We start from the raw sequence: 18,204 nt of genomic DNA, 5'->3' as shown, positions 1-18,204 counted from the left end.
ACGAGCATCCGCGTCTGCGCACTGTGCTGAGCGCAGAGCGAGGGGAAGACGTTGAGTTCCGTTGAGAGCGGAGGCGGAGGTTGGGCCTCCGGGAGGAAAGGCGGGCGAGCATGCGCGGTAGCTGCGCTGGCGTTGCTTGTCGGCAGCGTCGTAGCGAGCCGAGGGCTATGGAGGAGAGGGACGTCGGTGTGGGCCGGTGAGTGGTTGGGCAGCCTCTCTCTCGCCGGAGGCTTTCCTTTCGCCCCCTCTCCTTTGCTCCCTCTCCTCACTGAGGTCTCTCGTCTTGACTACCTTTCTGGAGACGGACCGTCTCTTCTTATACCGTATGTTAAAACAGGCGTTGGGACGGAAACTGCATTTCGTAGCGGATAGAGAGGGGCGTCTTTGGGGAAAGCAGTCCGTGAAGAGTCACTGCAGGTGGAAACAGGAAAGTTAGGAGAAAGGACAGTCAATACTCAGTCAGGTTCTTTCACCTCTTTTAAAGCAACTCAGATGCTGACAGTCCTAGGCTGTTTCTCTCTTCCCCCCCTCCTTTTTCTCGCCCAAACTACCTTCCCTGCCTCTTCCCTTACTTCCAGTTTGTTTTATGCATGTATGTATGCATGTACCGGTATGTATGTATATGTGTGTGTGTGTATATATATGTATATATATGTATGTATATGTATGTATATATATGTATATATATGTATGTAAGTATGTATGTATGTATGTTTATGCATATATGTGTATATAAATACATATACACATACATACATACATACATACAAAAATATATATGTATATATATGTATATGTATATGTGTGTGTGTATACATACATACATACATACATACATACATATGTATTACGTCAAAGCACGTGGTATACCCAAATATGCTTTGACATAACAATTATTTCCTTGGCTCAGCTGATAAGGGAAGAGAGCTTGTGGCTTAGAGGCTAATACAACTGCCTAACGTATAAAAATAGCCCAGGTTCAAATCCCAGTAAGGGTATGGCTAGCTGATGAGAGCTAAATAGCTTGAAATAGATCTATACTAGTCTCCCTTTATTTATTTATTAATACACATATGCAATATATAGGTATATATACATATACGGTATGTCTGTGTGTATACACACGCCATACACATACATGTGTGTATGTGTGTGCATGTACATGCACATATGTGTATGTGTGTGTGCTCGTGCGCACGCACGCACACACACACACACACACACACATACCATCTTCCCTACAAAGTGACTTTGGGCTATAGTTTCCCTTATTCCTTCTCTTTTCATTATTCCAACTTTTGTACTCCATCCTTACAATATTTAATAGCATCCACCCCTCTGCTGGTTGTATTTAAAAAAAACAGGATGGAGCAGGTTTGTGCTTGAAAAAAACCCCATGCATTAAAAAAAATTAATTTAATTTTAATTTATCGCTTTAGTACTGCTGCCTAAAGTTGCAAATCGGGTGCCCAAATCAATTCTTAAAATAAAATAAAATATGTTGCTGTAGTCCCTAATTTGTTCATGTTCTTCATCAAAAGCCCTCTGATGGGGCTTGCTTATCCCTCTTCTGGCCAGGGTTAGGACAGTGATTTATTTATTTTATTTATATATTACATTTAGAAATCGTCCATGTCCCTACAAAGTGATTGTGGGTGGTGTACAAATAAGGCATAGGAATATAAAAACTGTATAAATGTTATAATACAAAGGAGATTAAAACAAGAATAAAAATTCAGAATTAAAAGATTGAGGAGGGCCATTAGATATTGTACACATTAAATAGCACTCTGGTCTTGCTTTGCAGTAATTTCAACTTTTTCTCTCTTTTAGCTAAACCACTGCCTCTTTGGCTAAACTGCCTGATTCCTGGGTTCAGGCCCACTGCCGAAAGTCACCATGTCAGGAGCTGGAAGCAAGCGGGCTGCTGGAGATGGAGGAGCAGGGCCTCCTGAGAAAAAATCTAACCGGGAGGAGAAGACCACTACCACGCTCATTGAGCCTATCCGGCTTGGAGGCATCTCTTCCACGGTGAGGGATTTGGCGATTGAGTGCCGAGTGATTAAAATCTGTGGCAGTTTATTTTAGAATCCAGTATTAGGAAGAAAGCATCCATCCATCCATCCATCTATCTATCTTTCTCTTTCCCTTTTAATAATTGAGATTAACATTTTGACCTATCTTCTGAATCAAATAGACTTAAGACACTGCCAATGTTGTCTGACTTATGAACCAGATCACATCTTATATCTTATGCTGTGAAAGTTTCATTAATGGAGGGTGGGAGTGGATAATGGCTCATCCTATCTCAAGTATGTTAAAGTCTCGTTTTGTCAATCATGTTTATTTTTAAGGAGCAAAAGAGATTAGTTCATGAATTTGTTATCAATGTATTGCTAATATGATGGAAAAGCAAATGAGGAAAAAGCAGACATGTAGACAGGAATCTCTCTTGTGTGGAAGATCTGGATATGATCATGATATAATGGGCTTGGTATTCATCTTAATCTGATGCTCTCTAGATCTCTTGGACTGCAGTGGCCATAATCTCCTGTCAAGGCCATTGGGTAGGGCTGAGGGGAAGGACAGAGATATAGATTTGTGGGTTTGATCATTGGAATGTAGAATTGTTTGTTAGAGAAGATTTCATTCTTGGATGTGACTTGGAATGGCTGCCTTTGCAGGAGGAGATGGACCTCAAAGTGCTTCAGTTCAAGAATAAGAAGATAGCAGAGCGGCTGGAGCAGCGGCAAGTGTTTGAGGATGAGCTGCGTGAGCGCATAGAGAAGCTGGAGAAGAGGCAGGCCACTGATGATGCCACTCTCTCGATTGTCAACCGCTACTGGAAGCAGGTCAGAGGGCCCTCCCGCCTGATTTTATGTTACTCCTTTTAGCTTCTTCTAATCCATAAATTAACATACCAGAGGGAATCTTAAAGATTTTAGCAGGATGTTTAGGGGCGAAAAGAAAGCTGCTGTTGTGGGTGAAATTTCTCTGTACTGGGCAGAGTCAGAAGAGAAAATATTGCCATGTAAGTAGCCCTCAACTTACATCCGCAATAGAATTTGTGCATCACAGTTGTAAGTTATAACAGTTGTAAAGTCATCACTAACCAACCTGATTTTATGACCTTTTTTTTCTGAGGTCGTTAAATGAATTGCCAGGGTCATTAAATGAATGCTTGGTTGTTAAGTGAATACTGCAGTTGTTAAACTCATTGTTTGCAGTGGGGCATTTTTTTTGCTGAAAAAGTGAAGCAAATTGCAGTTACCGGACTGCGAGGCATTGTAAATGTGAGCCTGTTGCCAAATGCCTGAAATGCTATGTGATTGTGGGAGGGGCGCAACTGTTGGAACTTTGGAACTGGGTCATAAGTACCTTTTGACTGGTTGTAAGTCAAGGATTACCTGTAATTCATACTATGCCTAGAAGCTGCCTTCCTCCTATATGCCCACCTCTGTTTACCTGCCTTTAAAATTATCTTAGTCATTTCTGTTTCTTCAGTTCCAGTGTTTTCCCCCCCTTCCTACAGCTAGATGAGACGGTGCAAGTGCTCCTCAGACGCTATGATGGAGATTGTGGGCAGGCCCCTGAGGAGCCCAAATTGGAAATCCCAGGCTCTGAACTGGAAACTGTTCACTTAGAGAGCTCTGAAAGGAGAGGTAAGCCCAGGTTCCCGCATCCTGGAACATTTATTTATGTATTGGATGTTTTATCTGGCCTTTACTTTTGATCAGCTCCAGGCAGTGTGCGCATCTGATTCTCCCTTCTCTTGATTTCCCTGCAGCCACAAACCCTGGAAGGTGGGTTGGGCTGAGAGAGAGTGACTGGCCCCAAATCACCCAGCTTTCATGCCTTAGATCTCCCTATCTCTCCTTTTCTAGCTCAGCACCTTAGTTATTACACAAAGCATGGTAGGAGTTGATCAAAGGTGGTGCCTGCCTGCCAACAACCCTGACCTTTTGTCCCTCTTCTTTTGGTCCCTTCAGAGGCAGTGCTGTCCCCTGTTACGCCACCTGTGCCCTGGAAGGCAGGGGACCTTGTGCTGAATGAGCCATCCCTTTCCTTCTTGGCTACCTTGGCCAGCAGCAGCAATGAAGAAATTGAGCTTCAACTTCAAGAACGCATGGAATTTTCCAAAGCTGCCGTCTCCCGCATTGTGGAGGCTTCGGATAAGATCCACCGGCGCACAGAGGAGCTTTGCCAGAAGATCCATGCACGGGGTGAGACTAGATCCCAGCTAAGGGACACCTTTGAAACTTTCTCAGTGCATGCCTCTGAAATTACTTCCCAAATGGAAGATTTGGGGCCTCAGATTTTTGAAAACTCAACAAGGGAAATGGGGAGAGTGGAATTGCATGTTGTCATTCTGGGTGGGTAATTTACTGTGGACTTGGTTGCAAGGAAGGGAATTGGTTTAGAAATGCATTTTTTCTATCCCCTCTCATACTTATTTTTAAATTAGTTTATAATATAAAATGCAAAAATGTGCAAGAAAATAGTAGAAAAAATAGGGGAGGGAAAAGGGAAGGAAAAAGTGTAGGAAAAGTTGGAAAAGAAAGAAAAGGCTTCCAACTCCTTTTGGTGCAGTAGAATAAGATAATAATATCAGTAGAATAAGATAATAATATCAAACCTTAACATTTTTACTTTTACATAATAGTATAAACTATTGTTTCTATAACAACAAACCTATTTAATCGGCAAAACCCAGAATTAAAGATTCATTTTTTCCACCTCAAATACCAAGTCCAGAAGTGGTTTCCAAGTAGAAACAAAATCAAAGTAGTCAGTTTAGCCATCTCTGCTTACTCCATTAGCTTTTGCAGCTGTTCATTCATTGTGGGAATCAAAGTGTCCTTCCATTTTTGTGCATAAAGTAATCTTGCTGCCGTTAACATATATAACTTCAAAGACATCTCTCAGATATCTTGAAGATGTGCTACTGTGTAGAGATAGTTCAGACAGAAAAGTTTGTAGACTCCACCAGACTTACTGTGTGAGGATGTTAAAAGTGCATATTTTGAAAAAAAAAACTGGGACTGGTCTCAGGTAGGAGACATGACTTGGTAGAATTTCCAGAGTGAACTTATTATTAATATGTTCAGCTATAATGTGTGTCACAATTGTGAGAGTGAAGGGAGAACTGAGGAGAAATTTCCTGACAGAACAATTAATCAGTGGAACAACTTGCCTCCGGAACTTGTGAATGCCCCAACACTGGAAGTCTTTAAAAAGATGTTGGATAGCCTTTTGTCTGAAACGGTATAGGGTTTCCTGCCTAGGCAGGGGCTTGGACTTGAAGACTTCCAAGGTCCCTTCCAACTCTGCTATTGTATTGTATTATTGATTGATTGATTGAATTTATATTGCTGCCTATTCACCCATGGTGACTCAAGGCGGCTTACAGAATATAAGACCACATTTAAAAAAGCTAACAAAAAGTAGTTAACCTGGTTGTCCTTAATAAATTTTAGGGTGTCCATGCCTTATAAAAATGTCACTTTGAAATATGCATTTAACATTTCCTACATACTTAATAATTCAGATTTTTGTGCAGTCAAAGCTGAAGGATCTGGCAGCAAAGGATTTGCTGTATTCTGACAGATGATATGCTTTATCCTTGGGGTGAGGGTGGAGGTAAACAGGCTTCTTAAAATATGTTTTTTTAAAGAACTTTTTTAATAATAATAATAATTTATTAGATTTCTAGACCGCCCCCTCTCTCCGGAGGGACTCGGGGCGGTGTACAGGAATAAATTTTAAAAACCATATAAACAATCGTATAGATAGCTAAAAATCAGATTAAACAACCCCTGTACGAATTTATAAAAGTTAAAAACAGACCATAAAACCAATCATAAAATTTAGAAATAAAACTGAGGTGGGAAAGATGGAATTAGGCCAAGCCGGCTAGCTGGAACAGGTGGGTTTTAAGTTTCTGACGGAAGGAGCGGAGATCCGTAGTCATTCTAATGTCGGCGGGAAGGTCATTCCAGAGGGTCGGGCCCATCACAGAGAAGGCCCTTCGCCTAGGTGTCGCCCGCTGGCACAGCCTAGTGGACGGCACCCGGAGGAGTCCCTCTCTGTGTGAGCGAATCGGCCGAAGGGATGTATGGGGCAGGATACGATCCCGCAAATAACTAGGTCCTGGGCCATGGAGCACCTTAAAGATGATGGTCAACACCTTGAAACGCACCCGAAAAGCCACAGGCAGCCAGTGTAGCCCGCGCAGGAGAGGTGTTACGTGGGAGTAGCTAAAGACTCCCGAGACTGCCCGCGCGGCCGCATTCTGAACCAGCTGCAGCCTTCGGGTGCATCTCAAGGGAAGCCCCATGTAGAGAGCGTTGCAGTAGTCTAGCCGGGACGTCACAAGCGCATGAGTGACTGTGCGAAGGGCTCTCCGGTCCAATAGGGGACGCAATTGGCGGACCTGGTGGAACGCCACCCTGGCCATGGCTGTCACATGGTCATCCATGGACAGCCGGGTATCCAGAAGGACGCCCAAATTGCGTACCCGATCCACGGGGGCCAGACGTTCGCCCCCAATGGCCAGTGATGGAGTAAGGTGGTTGAACCGGGGCGTCGGTAGCCACAGCCACTCAGTCTTGGACGGGTTGAGCTTGAGTCTGTTACTCCCCATCCAGATCCGTATGGCTTCCAGACACCGGGACATCACTTCGATAGCATCGTCGGGGTGGTTTGGGGTAGAGATGTACAGCTGGGTGTCATCCGCGTACAGATGGTAATCTACCCCGAACCCACAAATGATCTCGGCCAGCGGCTTCATATATGCATTGAACAGGAGAGGAGAGAGGACCGACCCTTGTGACACCCCACAGGAGAGCTGCCTCGAGGTCGACCTCTGCCCCCCTGCCAATACAAATTTATTATTTATTTATTTATTTATATTTGGTTGCACTCGGCCAGAGAGGTAGGAGGAGAACCACCGCAAAACGGTGCCCCTCACCCCCAACCCCTCCAATTGATGCAATAGGATACCATTGTCGATGGTATCGAAAGCCGCCGAGAGGTCTAATAGGACCAGGATGGAGGAGCAACCCCCATCTCTGGCCCTCCAGAGATCATCCACCAACGCGACCAATGCCGTCTCCGTGCTGTGGCCGGGCCGAAAACCGGACTGGCGCGGGTCCAGATAATCAGTTTCCTCCAAGTGGCGCGGAAACTGTTGTGCCACCACACTCTCTACAACCTTCGCCAGAAAGCAAAGGTTGGAGACGGGACGGTAGTTGGCTAACAGAGCTGGGTCCAGGGAAGGCTTCTTGAGGAGGGGCCTCACCACCGCCTCTTTCAGGGCGGCCGGCAGGGACCCTTCACTCAAGGAAGCGTTGACTAACTTCTGGAGCCAGCCTCGTGTGACCTCCCAGGATGCCAGTACAAGCCAGGAGGGACACGGGTCCAATAAACATGTGGTGGCTCGCAGTCGCCTACGCAGCCTGTCCATATCATCGGAAGTAACAGTCAAACTCCTCCCAGAATGGGACCTCACGACCCGCCTCCGACGTCCCTTCCAGACCACTAGTAGGGACCAACTCGCTTCGAATCTGAGCGATTTTGTCCTGCAGATACTCTCCAAATTCCTCTGCTCTGCCCTGCAGAGGAGCTTCCCGCGGCCTCTGTTGGAGGAGGGAGCGGGTCACCCCAAACAGGGCGGCAGGGCGGTTATCTGCGGACGCAATAAGAGTGGCACAATACTGACGCTTGGCCACTCTTAACGCCACAAGGTAAGTCCGTAAATGGGCTCTCACCTGAGTTCGGTCAGATTCAGAGCGTGATGATCTCCATCTGCTCTCTAGACATCTCTTGTGGCGCTTCATCACCCTCAGCTCCTCGGTAGCTCCTCCTCCTTTTGTTGCCTGACAATTTACAGTTTTTCAGGGAGGCTGTTCTGTGTTGTGTATTTCCAGAGGAGGATTGAAGAAAACAATTTTGCCTCTGGAGAGGGTGTTTTTTTTAAAACTCAATCCAAGTATAGTATTCTTATCTGGGGGGGGGGGTTGTTGCTTAAACTTGTGGCTCAAAGCGAAGTAACATCACAAAAAAGATTATTGGGAAAAGCAAAGTACATGTGTGTGAGAACATAATTGGTTGCCTGCTGACTCCTCTAATCCAGCAGTCTGTCGGCCCAGTGGCGGGTCAACTAGGCAGGGAAGGCCATTAGTCTCCCAGCAGAAGCTCTCAGAGTCTGTCCTGCTGCCACCAAAGCTTACAGCCTTTGATCCCCAATGTAGTTTGGAGAAGAGTAAAAATTGGGAAGCCCAAATCCTGAGAGTTAATGTCTTATTCTGCAGTGGAGTTTGACCAATTGGAAGAAGTTGTGAAGGCCCTCAACAAGGAGCTGACGAGAGAGAATCGCCACCTTCAGGACCTGATCACACAGATGCAGGAGAAACACCATAAAATTTCCTTGGAGGTAGGTTCCCTGCCCCATCTTCCCTCTTGTGGCTTCTCGGGGCAGGAGCTGTTCTGAATCTGGCTTCTTTTTCAGTACTCAGAACTGCAGGACAAAGTGACTTCATCAGAAACTAAAGTGCTGGAAATGGAAACAACCATTGAAGACCTGCAGTGGGACATAGAGAAGCTGCGCAAACGGGAACAGAAGATCAACAAGCACCTGACTGAAGCGTTGGAGCAGGCAAGAATGGCCTCCAAGGAGGTCCCCTCCCTTCTTGCTGGGGGAGGCTGCCTGTTTCTATTGAATTGTAATTGCCGGGTGAGGGAGGGAACATTCTTCTGAATGCCCAGTTCTAAAGGCCAGGGAGTCCTTGTCTGGCTCTCCATTCTGAAGAACACCCAGACAGTAAGTGAAGCTTCTGCCCCTTGGTCATGCTCTCTGAGCAGGAGGAGATCTGGTGAATTTCCCACTTTTAGGAGACCATTTCAGAAAGCTGTAGCTCTTCAGATCTTGCTGACCTGCAACTCCCATCCCTCTCAGTCATCATGGTTAGTGAGGAGGAATGATGACAATAACAGTTCAGCAGATTTGATAAACAACGTATTTCCCACTTTGGTCCTACATCAATCCACATACTTCAAGAAGCAAAAATAATATATGCTGTGAGGCGAAAGAAGATTCATATCCGCAGTGCCAAGATAATTTCTGATCTTTAGTTATGAATTACTCCTTTCCCTCATCAGCTCATCTGCCCCTTAGGAAAGATGGATCTGTTCACTCAGTAGACAAGAGGTCTCTTCTGATCTCAAGGACCCAAGGACTTTTTAAATCCAAAAATGTTATTTCTTGGGTTTGGGAAAGCTTTGAGGATAGTTCTGATGAAAAATTTTAAAATTTCAGGTTGATCTGATCCAAACGTGTTTGTTTGTTTTATTGGATTTATATGCTGCTCTTCTCCCAAAGGACTCAGGGCGGCGTACAGCATTAAAAAATACATATTACAAAAGTTAAGAGGAAATTAGAAACAATCGGAAAAACAAACCCAATTAATATAACACTAACATTTTAAAAATTAGATATCATTGCAATCATCAAAACCTAAAATGACAGTTTCATTTTTTCAGTTTTGCGTACAAAATCCAGAAGGGGTTCCCAAATGGAAACAAAACTAGATAAATTCTTCTCTTTAGTTAGAACTCTTCTAATCAATGCGAGTACTGAAATTTGATGGCACGTACATTTGATATATAAAATTAATAGATCTCTACTATTAGAAGCAGAACCTATTGAAATCCAGAATGTGACTAACTATGCAGGGGTCGATTTAAATATATAACCAAGTCATAAAATGTACTTCTATGCACACCAGATTAATTTTTCAATGTTATGCAAGTCCAGATGTCTTGTGAAACATTTTGTTCACACCGGTGTGTGTGTGTGTGTGTGTGTACATTTGCTGTTGGTTTGAAAGGTTATTGATTTTTCACTTTTTTTTGGGCAGCTCAATTCGGGTTACTACGCCTCAGGCAGTTCTGGTGGGTTCCAGGGTGGCCAGATCACCCTTAGCATGCAGAAGGTAAGCCAAGAGAACGTGACTGGAAAGTAAATTGTAGCCCTGCATCTTGCAAGACTTGAGTCTCGCAACACATTTCCTGGGCAACACTTTCTGCTGACTTAATTTGGGCTTGCTTTGCAGTTTGAGATGCTGAATGCAGAGCTAGAAGAGAATCAAGAACTTGCCAACAGTCGCATGGCAGAGCTGGAGAAACTGCAGCAGGAAATGCAGCAGGCTGTTAGAACTAATGAGAAGCTGAAGGTATTTGGACAGGTGTCAAATACAATCACCCTGTGGTGATAAGCTGGAGAGAACTAATATAGCCCCTTAACAGCTGGCAGTTTTAACTACATTCTGAGTACCGAGAATGGCAGGAAGCATTCGGTGACATCAAAGGCTTGAATTCAGTTATTTAAAAAATTGCTGTTTATGCAATATTTGGAATTGGGTCAGCCTTTTCTTCCCCATTAAAACCAGTGGATTAACCCAACAGATACAATTTTACTGTGTATGTTTTAAGTACAGGTAGTCTTCAACTTACGACCACTTGTTTTTACAGCCATTCGAATTTACGATGCTGCTGAAAAGATGACTTATACTTGATCCTCATAGTGATGACTGTGACACTATCCCCACATGATCTCAATTCAGGCGCTTGGCAACAAGCACGTTTTATTATGGTTGTGGCATTGCGGGTTGACATGATCGCCATTTGCGGTCTTCCCAAGAAGCTTCCAACATGCAAAGTCAATGGGGGAAGCTGGATACACTGAATGACTATGATTCACTTAACAACAATGGCAGAATGTCATAAAAAATAACTCACTTAACAACCGCATTGCTTAGCAACATAAGTTTCCATCCCTTATGATTGTGATCATAAGATGAGGACTACATGTAGTTGTGGATCACGCTGCTCTAAATGCCAGCATTCACCTATGTGATTTAGGAGACCTAGCAGAAAGTTAGTTTGTATTGCAGTTTACCTAACCTTGCTTTAAATATAAAAGTGGAAGTCTCAAAATCTATTAGTCCTATTAATTCAGCTGCACTTAGTCTTTGTAATAGCAGTTACATTTCCGTCACTGATAAAAACATTTCTGAATGAGGCCTCCCTTTTCTGGAAATCTATACCACCGTATGTCTATACCACCATATGCTGGGTATGGCATTCTGGGAATTGAAGTCCACACACCTTAAAGCAGCCAAGGTTGAGAAACACTGCTTTAGTTTGTAAGCAATGTCTCAAAGATCACGCAGCTAGTTTCAGGTCTTAGATTGATTCTATTACGTGATATTAATATATTATTGAAGATATTTTGGGCCAAGGCAAAGGAACACTATTCCCCACGCCCCTTCCTATTTGCTCTAAGGATAACATGTCCAAAGATACCATCTGGATTTATTTTCCTTCTACACCTCTGGCTTGTAGGTAGCACTACGGAGTCTTCCAGAAGAGGCTGTAAAGGAGACTCTGGAGTACAAAGTGTTGCAGTCCCAGTTCTCACTGCTGTACAATGAAAGCCTGCAAGTGAAAACACAGCTGGATGAGGCCCGGGCCCTGCTTCTCACCACCAAGAACAGCCACCTGCGCCACATCGAGCACATGGAGGTGAGCTTTCCAGCCCCTCTCCTCCTGCCAGAGATGCTGGGGAATTCTCCGTCTCCCAGTCTCAGCCATAGGTCATCATCATGGTCAGACTGCTTGTTCTGGCTTAGATGGACTGCAGAGCGGGGTCTCTTGGCTGCGTCCTTTGGCTCCTGGGGCTGATGCAGCTTCCTTCTCCTTGATGATAGAGCGACGAGCTGAATGTGCAGAAGAAACTGCGGACGGAGGTGATCCAGCTGGAGGACACCCTGGCTCAGGTGCGCAAGGAGTACGAGATGCTGCGCATTGAATTTGAGCAGAACCTGGCAGCCAACGAGCAAGCAGGTGAGCCACATTTCCTCTTTCCTCTTTTTCACTCTCACTTCAAGGTCTTTGTTTCTTGGCCACAAGGAGAGGGCACCAACTTGTGTCCCTGGTATTGCTAATTACTTTCTGAATTCTACTTCCTGGTCTTTTTCCTCCCCTCAGAAAAGCTAATCTCTCCCTGCCATGTGCAGGTTGGTGGAAAGGCTGCAGTTATCTTCTGCGTGGATTCACTTTTAAATCATTCCTCCATTTTGTTTTTGTTTTTTAAAAAATGGTTTTAGTTATTTTTAATCGTTTAAACTCTGAAAACTCTCGGGTTATTCTACACAGCACTGAGATTCATTCCAAGGAGAAATGGTGTAAATATTCTTTCAATGAAGGAATGTTGTGCTGGAACTCCCAATAGTCTTTTAAAATAAATAATGTTTTTGTTTAACTTTTGAAATTTGGGTTTTAGAGCTGGTTCGGCATAGTGGTTCAGATGTTGGACCAGAAGGCAGAAACAGGATATAGGCTCCCTCATCCTAAGAAGCTCCCTGGGAGACTTTGGGGCAGGGGTATCTTACAGGGTAGTTGTTGTGAAAAAAGATAGAGGAGGGAGCATCATGTATGCTGCTTTAAGCTCCTGAATGAAAGATTACCTGAATAACAGATAAGGAAGAGAGATGCTGAGCACTCTGTGGAGAGCTGGATAGCGAAAGTGGCTCAAACACTTGTTCTTCCTCCCTTTGTCTCCCCTCTCAAATCTGAGGTCCCATCAATCGGGAGATGCGCCACCTCATCAGCAGCCTCCAGAATCACAACCACCAGCTGAAGGGAGACGTGCAGCGGTACAAGCGCAAATTGCGGGAGGTGCAGGCCGAGATCAACAAGGTGGGTCTTGTTGGGGGAACGGCTGAAGGAAGGCCGGGCATCTGGTCAATGGGCTTCACTCCTTCTCTCCTGCCTGGTTTGGATTTGAGAAGGACACAGTTCTGCTTCATAGCTGGGGACCTGAGGGCCTACAGGTCATCTTGATTTTCTTTTATTTTCATTGAAAATAAATTTGGTGCTCAAAAGTGGCTTTTCTCTATGAATCTAAAATCAAGCAGGCTTTATCGTGGGCCTGACTTATGTTATAGCAATTTTCTGTCAACCATGGTCGTTTCCTCAGCTTCTTCTTCATCTCATGTTGCAGAATCCTATACTCTGTGGAAAATGGAATCATTTTTTTTGTGTGTGTGTATAGCAGACCTGGGCATTTGATGGTCTGAGGGCCACATCCGGCCCTTTGGGTGTCCCTATCCAGGCAGAGACGGCAGCCCTCCACAACAGTCCCAGTTTCTCAGGTGCCCCTTGGGAAAATGTATTGCCCACTCTGGTGTCTAGGCTTGGATGCCAGCTTGTTCTAAAATGCCTGTCGGCTTGTTCTTTCTTCAGGTCCGCATGCAACAGAGTGGGTTTCCTTCTAGTTTGGTCACTCCAGCCCCAGCCCCAGGGAATGAAGACCCCGGCCACCCTGGGGTAGCTCCTGTTAAAGAGGAGGAAGAAACGGCGTCCTCCGAAGTAAAGAAAGAATTCAAGGAGGTGCAAGTAAAGAAAGAGCCCAAGGAAGAGGTGGTGTCTCCTCAGCTGCTCGGGAGCACGGAGGGAGTGAAAAAAGAAGAAGAGGAGATCTCTGCCCCCCAGCCTCCTGCTCCCCATCCGCCGCCACCACCCCGCGCCAAAGAGTCTGAGCGGTCCAAGGGACGTGGTGGAGACCGGGGCGTTGACCGCGAGAGGTCCCGTGATCGTGACAAAGAAGCCTCTTCCTCCTCCTCCTCCTCCTCTTCCTCTTCACGGGATCGGGAGAAGCAGAAGGGTGGTGGAGGTAGTGAAGATGCTAAGAAGAAAGATTCAGATTTGCTCAAGCAGCTGCGAACTGAGCTCAAGTGAGCCTTTGGAAAAGGGAGGAATGGGCCTGATGGGTGGAGGCCTTGGGTGGGGTTGGGTTTTGTTTCCTTTTTGAAACCAGGTTGTGAATAGTCCATGGAACGCAGATGGGGTGAGAGTGTGCGATGTTTGTTCTATTCTATCTGGAAAGCACTTTAGACTGAGAAAAGTCTTACTTATCTGGGAAGGATCTCGGCCAGTCCAGGGATTTGGTGGAGTTGCTGTTTTAATCACCCAAATTAGGGGAGAATTGGGGTGCTGGGGGAGCAGAGGCAGGCCGCCTGCTTAGCCAGTATCAGAACAAGCCATCTGTATAATGTGAATGTTGTGAGTGGATGCCTAGAGACTCAACTAACACACTTTGAAGGTTGGACCAGAAAGGAGACTAATTGCAAGGGGGAGGGGGGAATCTGTCAAGAGGTTTTAGCTCCACTAGGTAGACCAAACCAGGAAATCATCTCCACAGGAAGGCTGCTGGGATGGTTTCTGTTGAGGTTGGCTGTAAGCGGCAGAGTCTTGCACATAAGCACAGAGGTTGTGTGTGCTCCCTCACTGGAAGCCTTTTAAGAAGCAGTTGGACAGCCATTTGTCTGACATGGTGTAGGGGAGAGGGTTGGAGTAGAACAGGGGCCTCCTCTTCATGTGGATTCTGTTTCCTTTCCCAGAAAGGCTCAGGAGAGCCAGAAGGAGATGAAGCTTCTCTTGGACATGTACAAGTCGGCCCCCAAGGAGCAGCGGGACAAAGTGCAGCTGATGGCAGCTGAGAAGAAGACCAAAGCCGAGGTGAGATGAGGGTGGGGCCTATCTAGAGAAATAAAGTTCCCAAAGTTCCAGTTCTTCTTCTGCTACTCTTTGTCACAGGAGACCTGGAACTCTGTATCAGTCCAGTGCCTGGGTCTGCTAAACTCAGCCCCATTAGAAGCTGTCAAGTTTCATGCGTACTTGAGTTCCATCGTATGTTTCAGGATCTGGTTCTGGGCAAGGCATTTTGACTTCATGAAGAAAATGGCAATAGCTTCCTCGTATAGGAAAGGACCTGCTCCCCAGAGAAGGGTTGGCTGTGCTTTATATAAATAACTTCATGATATTTGTAATTGGGCTTGTTAGTTTGACCTACAGGTATACCTGGAAGGATTCTTCCCTGAGGGGTCTCAAGCGAAGGAGTTGCCCCTGCTTTCTTTGACTCACTTCTTTGGACAGGTGGAAGAGCTGCGGGTGAGGATCCGTGAACTGGAGGAAAAAGAGAAGAAAGAGAGTAAGAAAATGGCCGATGAGGATGCCTTACGCAAGATCAAGATGGCCGAGGAACAAATTGAGCATCTCCAGAAAAAACTGGCAGCAACCAAGCAGGTATTTCTTTCTGGGGAGGAATTTGTGCAGCCAGAAGCAATGCCCCAGAGCAGGAGCAGCCCAGAGAACCTCTGAGGGCGGTTGCAACTTTCCCATAACCATAAACTCTCTGTTGACCTGGCCCACTGGTTGCTGTGAAGAACCATCTTCATAGAGGTGAGGCTCAGGGTCTGGTGGTTAGCATCTATAAGAAACTGATCAGAAGTCCCTCCAGGCATTCTAGCCTGAGAAAGACACATGTGGCTATTGGTAAGGGCTGGGGAAATTCCAGTATTTCTTTTTTCTGTGGGTCAGGAGGAAGAAGCTCTTCTCTCAGAGATGGACGTGACAGGCCAAGCTTTTGAGGACATGCAAGAGCAGAATATGCGGCTAAACCAGCAGCTGCGTGAGAAGGATGATGCCAACTTCAAGCTGATGTCGGAGCGCATCAAATCCAACCAGATTCACAAGCTCCTGCGGGAAGAGAAGGAAGAACTGGCCGAGCAGGTGCTGGCCCTCAAGTCCCAGGTAGGCAGCCACCCCACCACCAACAGGTTGGGAGGGTCAGATCCTTGAAAGAAGAGGCCACTAAATGCAGGTGGCTCCTGGAACGTGGGCTGATCCTGATCCTTGAGGGTCTGTTTGCTTTCCTCAGGTGGACACCCAGCTCTTAGTTGTGCAGAAGCTGGAGGAGAAGGAACGGGTCCTGCAGGGCAATATGGGCACCGTGGAGAAAGAGCTCACTTTACGCAGTCAGGCCCTGGAGCTCAACAAGCGGAAGGTAAGGAGCCAACATGGGGGCTGCCAAGTTAGGACGTGAGTGGAGGCACACATCACTCCCAAGAAAAAAAACCCAATTAATTTTTAGAAAGTAGAAAAAAGGACAGCCCTAGAAATAGGATTTCGATCGATGGGATCTCACGGGGAGCCTTCACAACCAGGGTTGGTGGGGGAGCAACCTTTAGATGTTGGTGCAGGTGGGGATTGGATGCCGTGTTCTGCTTGCAGGCGGTGGAGGCAGCCCAGCTGGCAGAAGACCTGAAGGTGCAGCTGGAGCATGTGCAGGCTAAACTGAAGGAGATCCAGACCTTCATGGCGGAGAACAGGGCAGCCAAGGAGAAGGAGTCTTTCAACCTCAAGAGAGCTCAGGTACAAGGGGGAAAAGGGGAAGGACATGACATGTAAAACAAGCCGGTAGATCTCATGGCTTCAGGGAGATTCTTCCGAGGAGGCAGTCGTGGTTTATTATGGTGTGTGTGTGTTTGTGTCCCATGCTAGAGCTTATCCATTCATCTCCAGGTTCCTAGTTTACCCAGGTTCCCAATTTCTTATTAGTCTTTATGTTTTAATGTTTTTCTAATGTTGTAATGTTTGTTTATCCTTGTTTTATATGCCATCCAGTCGCTTGATTGAGATGGCCAGTGTATAAATTTAATAAACGAGCAGACAAACAAATAAAGGGTACCTCTCCCCTCCCCTCTCCGGACTCATTGACGTGCCTGCTCTTCTCCCCAGGAGGACATATCTCGCCTTCGGCGCAAACTGGAAAAACAGCGCAAAGTGGAGGTGTATGCAGATGCCGATGAGATCCTACAGGAGGAGATCAAGGAGTACAAGGTGAGAAGAGCAGGAGGAGGAGGAGGCTTGTAAAGGAAGGGCAGCTCTTCCCAATAATGCCCCAGCCCCTCACTCCTCTGCTCTGTGCACATCCCCAGGCCAAGCTCACCTGTCCATGCTGCAACACGCGCAAGAAGGACGCCGTCCTCACCAAATGCTTCCATGTCTTCTGCTTCGACTGCGTCAAGACCCGCTACGACACCCGCCAGCGGAAATGCCCCAAATGCAATGCCGCCTTTGGTGCCAATGACTTCCACCGGATCTACATCAGCTGAGCGGCTGGCCCCATTTCTCCTAACTTTCCCTCCCATCCATGAACTCCACGGGATGGAGTGGGGTTGGGGGTGTCTCGTGGCTTACCTTTTGAAGACCAGCCTTAGATCCACCAGGACTTGTTCCAGCTTTTTCGTTGGCTCCAGTCGGGGGATCCCTTGATAGCCATCTAGGGTACTCCTGAGGCCCTTTCTTCAAGTGGATCCCTTATCCTCAAAGTACCCCCCCCTCCTGCCTTCCTGAGGTTGCTCACAGGTTTTCTTTTGGATAATGTTGGATCCTTTCCCCTGGATCCTGAAGAACTTGACTCCGTTGCTCTCATTTTCCTTTTAGCCTTTCCTGAAGAGGCTCTTCAACTTTGCCTTGGGATTCGGTGGTTTCTCTTCTAGCGTTTTGCAGATTTAACACATGATCCTCTATCGCTGGCTGCTGGCAGCAGTCACGCAGTTCTAATGCCCCGTCTTGGAAATGGCATTCTATTTTTTAAGAATTTCAAGAACTGCTTGAGTGTTTGGAAAATAAACACAGAGGTTGTCTGCTTCTACAAGATTCCTCTCTGTTCATCTAAACCTAAGTGTCTGTGTTTCATTTGTGTACCGTGTTCTGCTCATTGGAGAATTAATTATTTGCAGATCTATGAAGACCTTTAGCTAAGGCGACTCTACATGGAGCTGAAGAACAGTATTCTTGCAGCCAATGCAGTAATTTATTAATGTGCAATGACAGAAATTCAATATAAAAATTGTAATTAATATTCCTCTACAGCATACAATCCCCAAATCCTAAAACTAAATTTTTAGGTAATCCAGAAGACCAGGAGCTATCTTTGCCTTAGAAGTGGGGAGAGGAGGGCATCCTGTTCTGGAAGAACATTTAGGGGCATGGGTATCTTTGGCTGCAATTTCTGGGGGTAAGAACCCCTCCTAAACATACATTAGCATTTTGGGTGAGATTCGGGGCGGGGGTGGTGGTGGAATTCAAAGGGAGCCATTCCTGAAGACCAAGAAGAGGCATAGCAGGATTTTGTGTGCGCGGGTGCAGGTGTTTTTAGAAAAGAAATTCAAAATATGAGAGAGAAGAACAGGGTCTAGAACTCTGCTATGAGAAGACAGCATTTATTTTATATATAGCTTATATTTGTTCAGGAGCTGCATGGTGCATACACAGCACTCCCTATTTTTGCAGGAT

The 18,204-nt window shown here is 45.9% G+C and overlaps 1 protein-coding gene across 2 annotated transcripts; it reads left to right on the top strand.

The window, feature by feature from the left end:
* Positions 1 to 75: 75 nt before the first annotated feature.
* Positions 76 to 17,585, top strand: RNF40 (ring finger protein 40). Of its 2 annotated transcripts, none has more exons than XM_081932291.1 (20): positions 76 to 196; positions 1,834 to 2,031; positions 2,685 to 2,852; positions 3,533 to 3,662; positions 3,990 to 4,223; positions 8,313 to 8,434; positions 8,510 to 8,656; positions 9,918 to 9,992; positions 10,113 to 10,232; positions 11,404 to 11,583; positions 11,769 to 11,904; positions 12,638 to 12,759; positions 13,306 to 13,796; positions 14,463 to 14,580; positions 14,998 to 15,147; positions 15,442 to 15,654; positions 15,782 to 15,907; positions 16,135 to 16,275; positions 16,642 to 16,743; positions 16,842 to 17,585. In XM_081932291.1, exons 2-20 carry the CDS (start codon positions 1,900 to 1,902, stop codon positions 17,016 to 17,018), a joined length of 3,084 nt encoding a protein of 1,027 aa, XP_081788417.1. In that variant the 5' UTR covers positions 76 to 196; positions 1,834 to 1,899; the 3' UTR covers positions 17,019 to 17,585. The 2 variants fall into 2 exon arrangements, with proteins under 2 accessions (XP_081788417.1, XP_081788418.1); XM_081932292.1 differs by having other exon boundaries at positions 183 to 323.
* The last annotated feature ends 619 nt before the right edge of the window (positions 17,586 to 18,204 follow it).

Source organism: Natrix helvetica (genome assembly GCF_964273705.1).
Source record: "Natrix helvetica genome assembly, chromosome: Z".
Lineage (NCBI taxonomy): Eukaryota > Metazoa > Chordata > Lepidosauria > Squamata > Natricidae > Natrix > Natrix helvetica.
The sequence above is the reverse complement of the archived record's forward strand: the minus strand, read 5'-3'. Positions and strand labels throughout refer to the sequence as shown.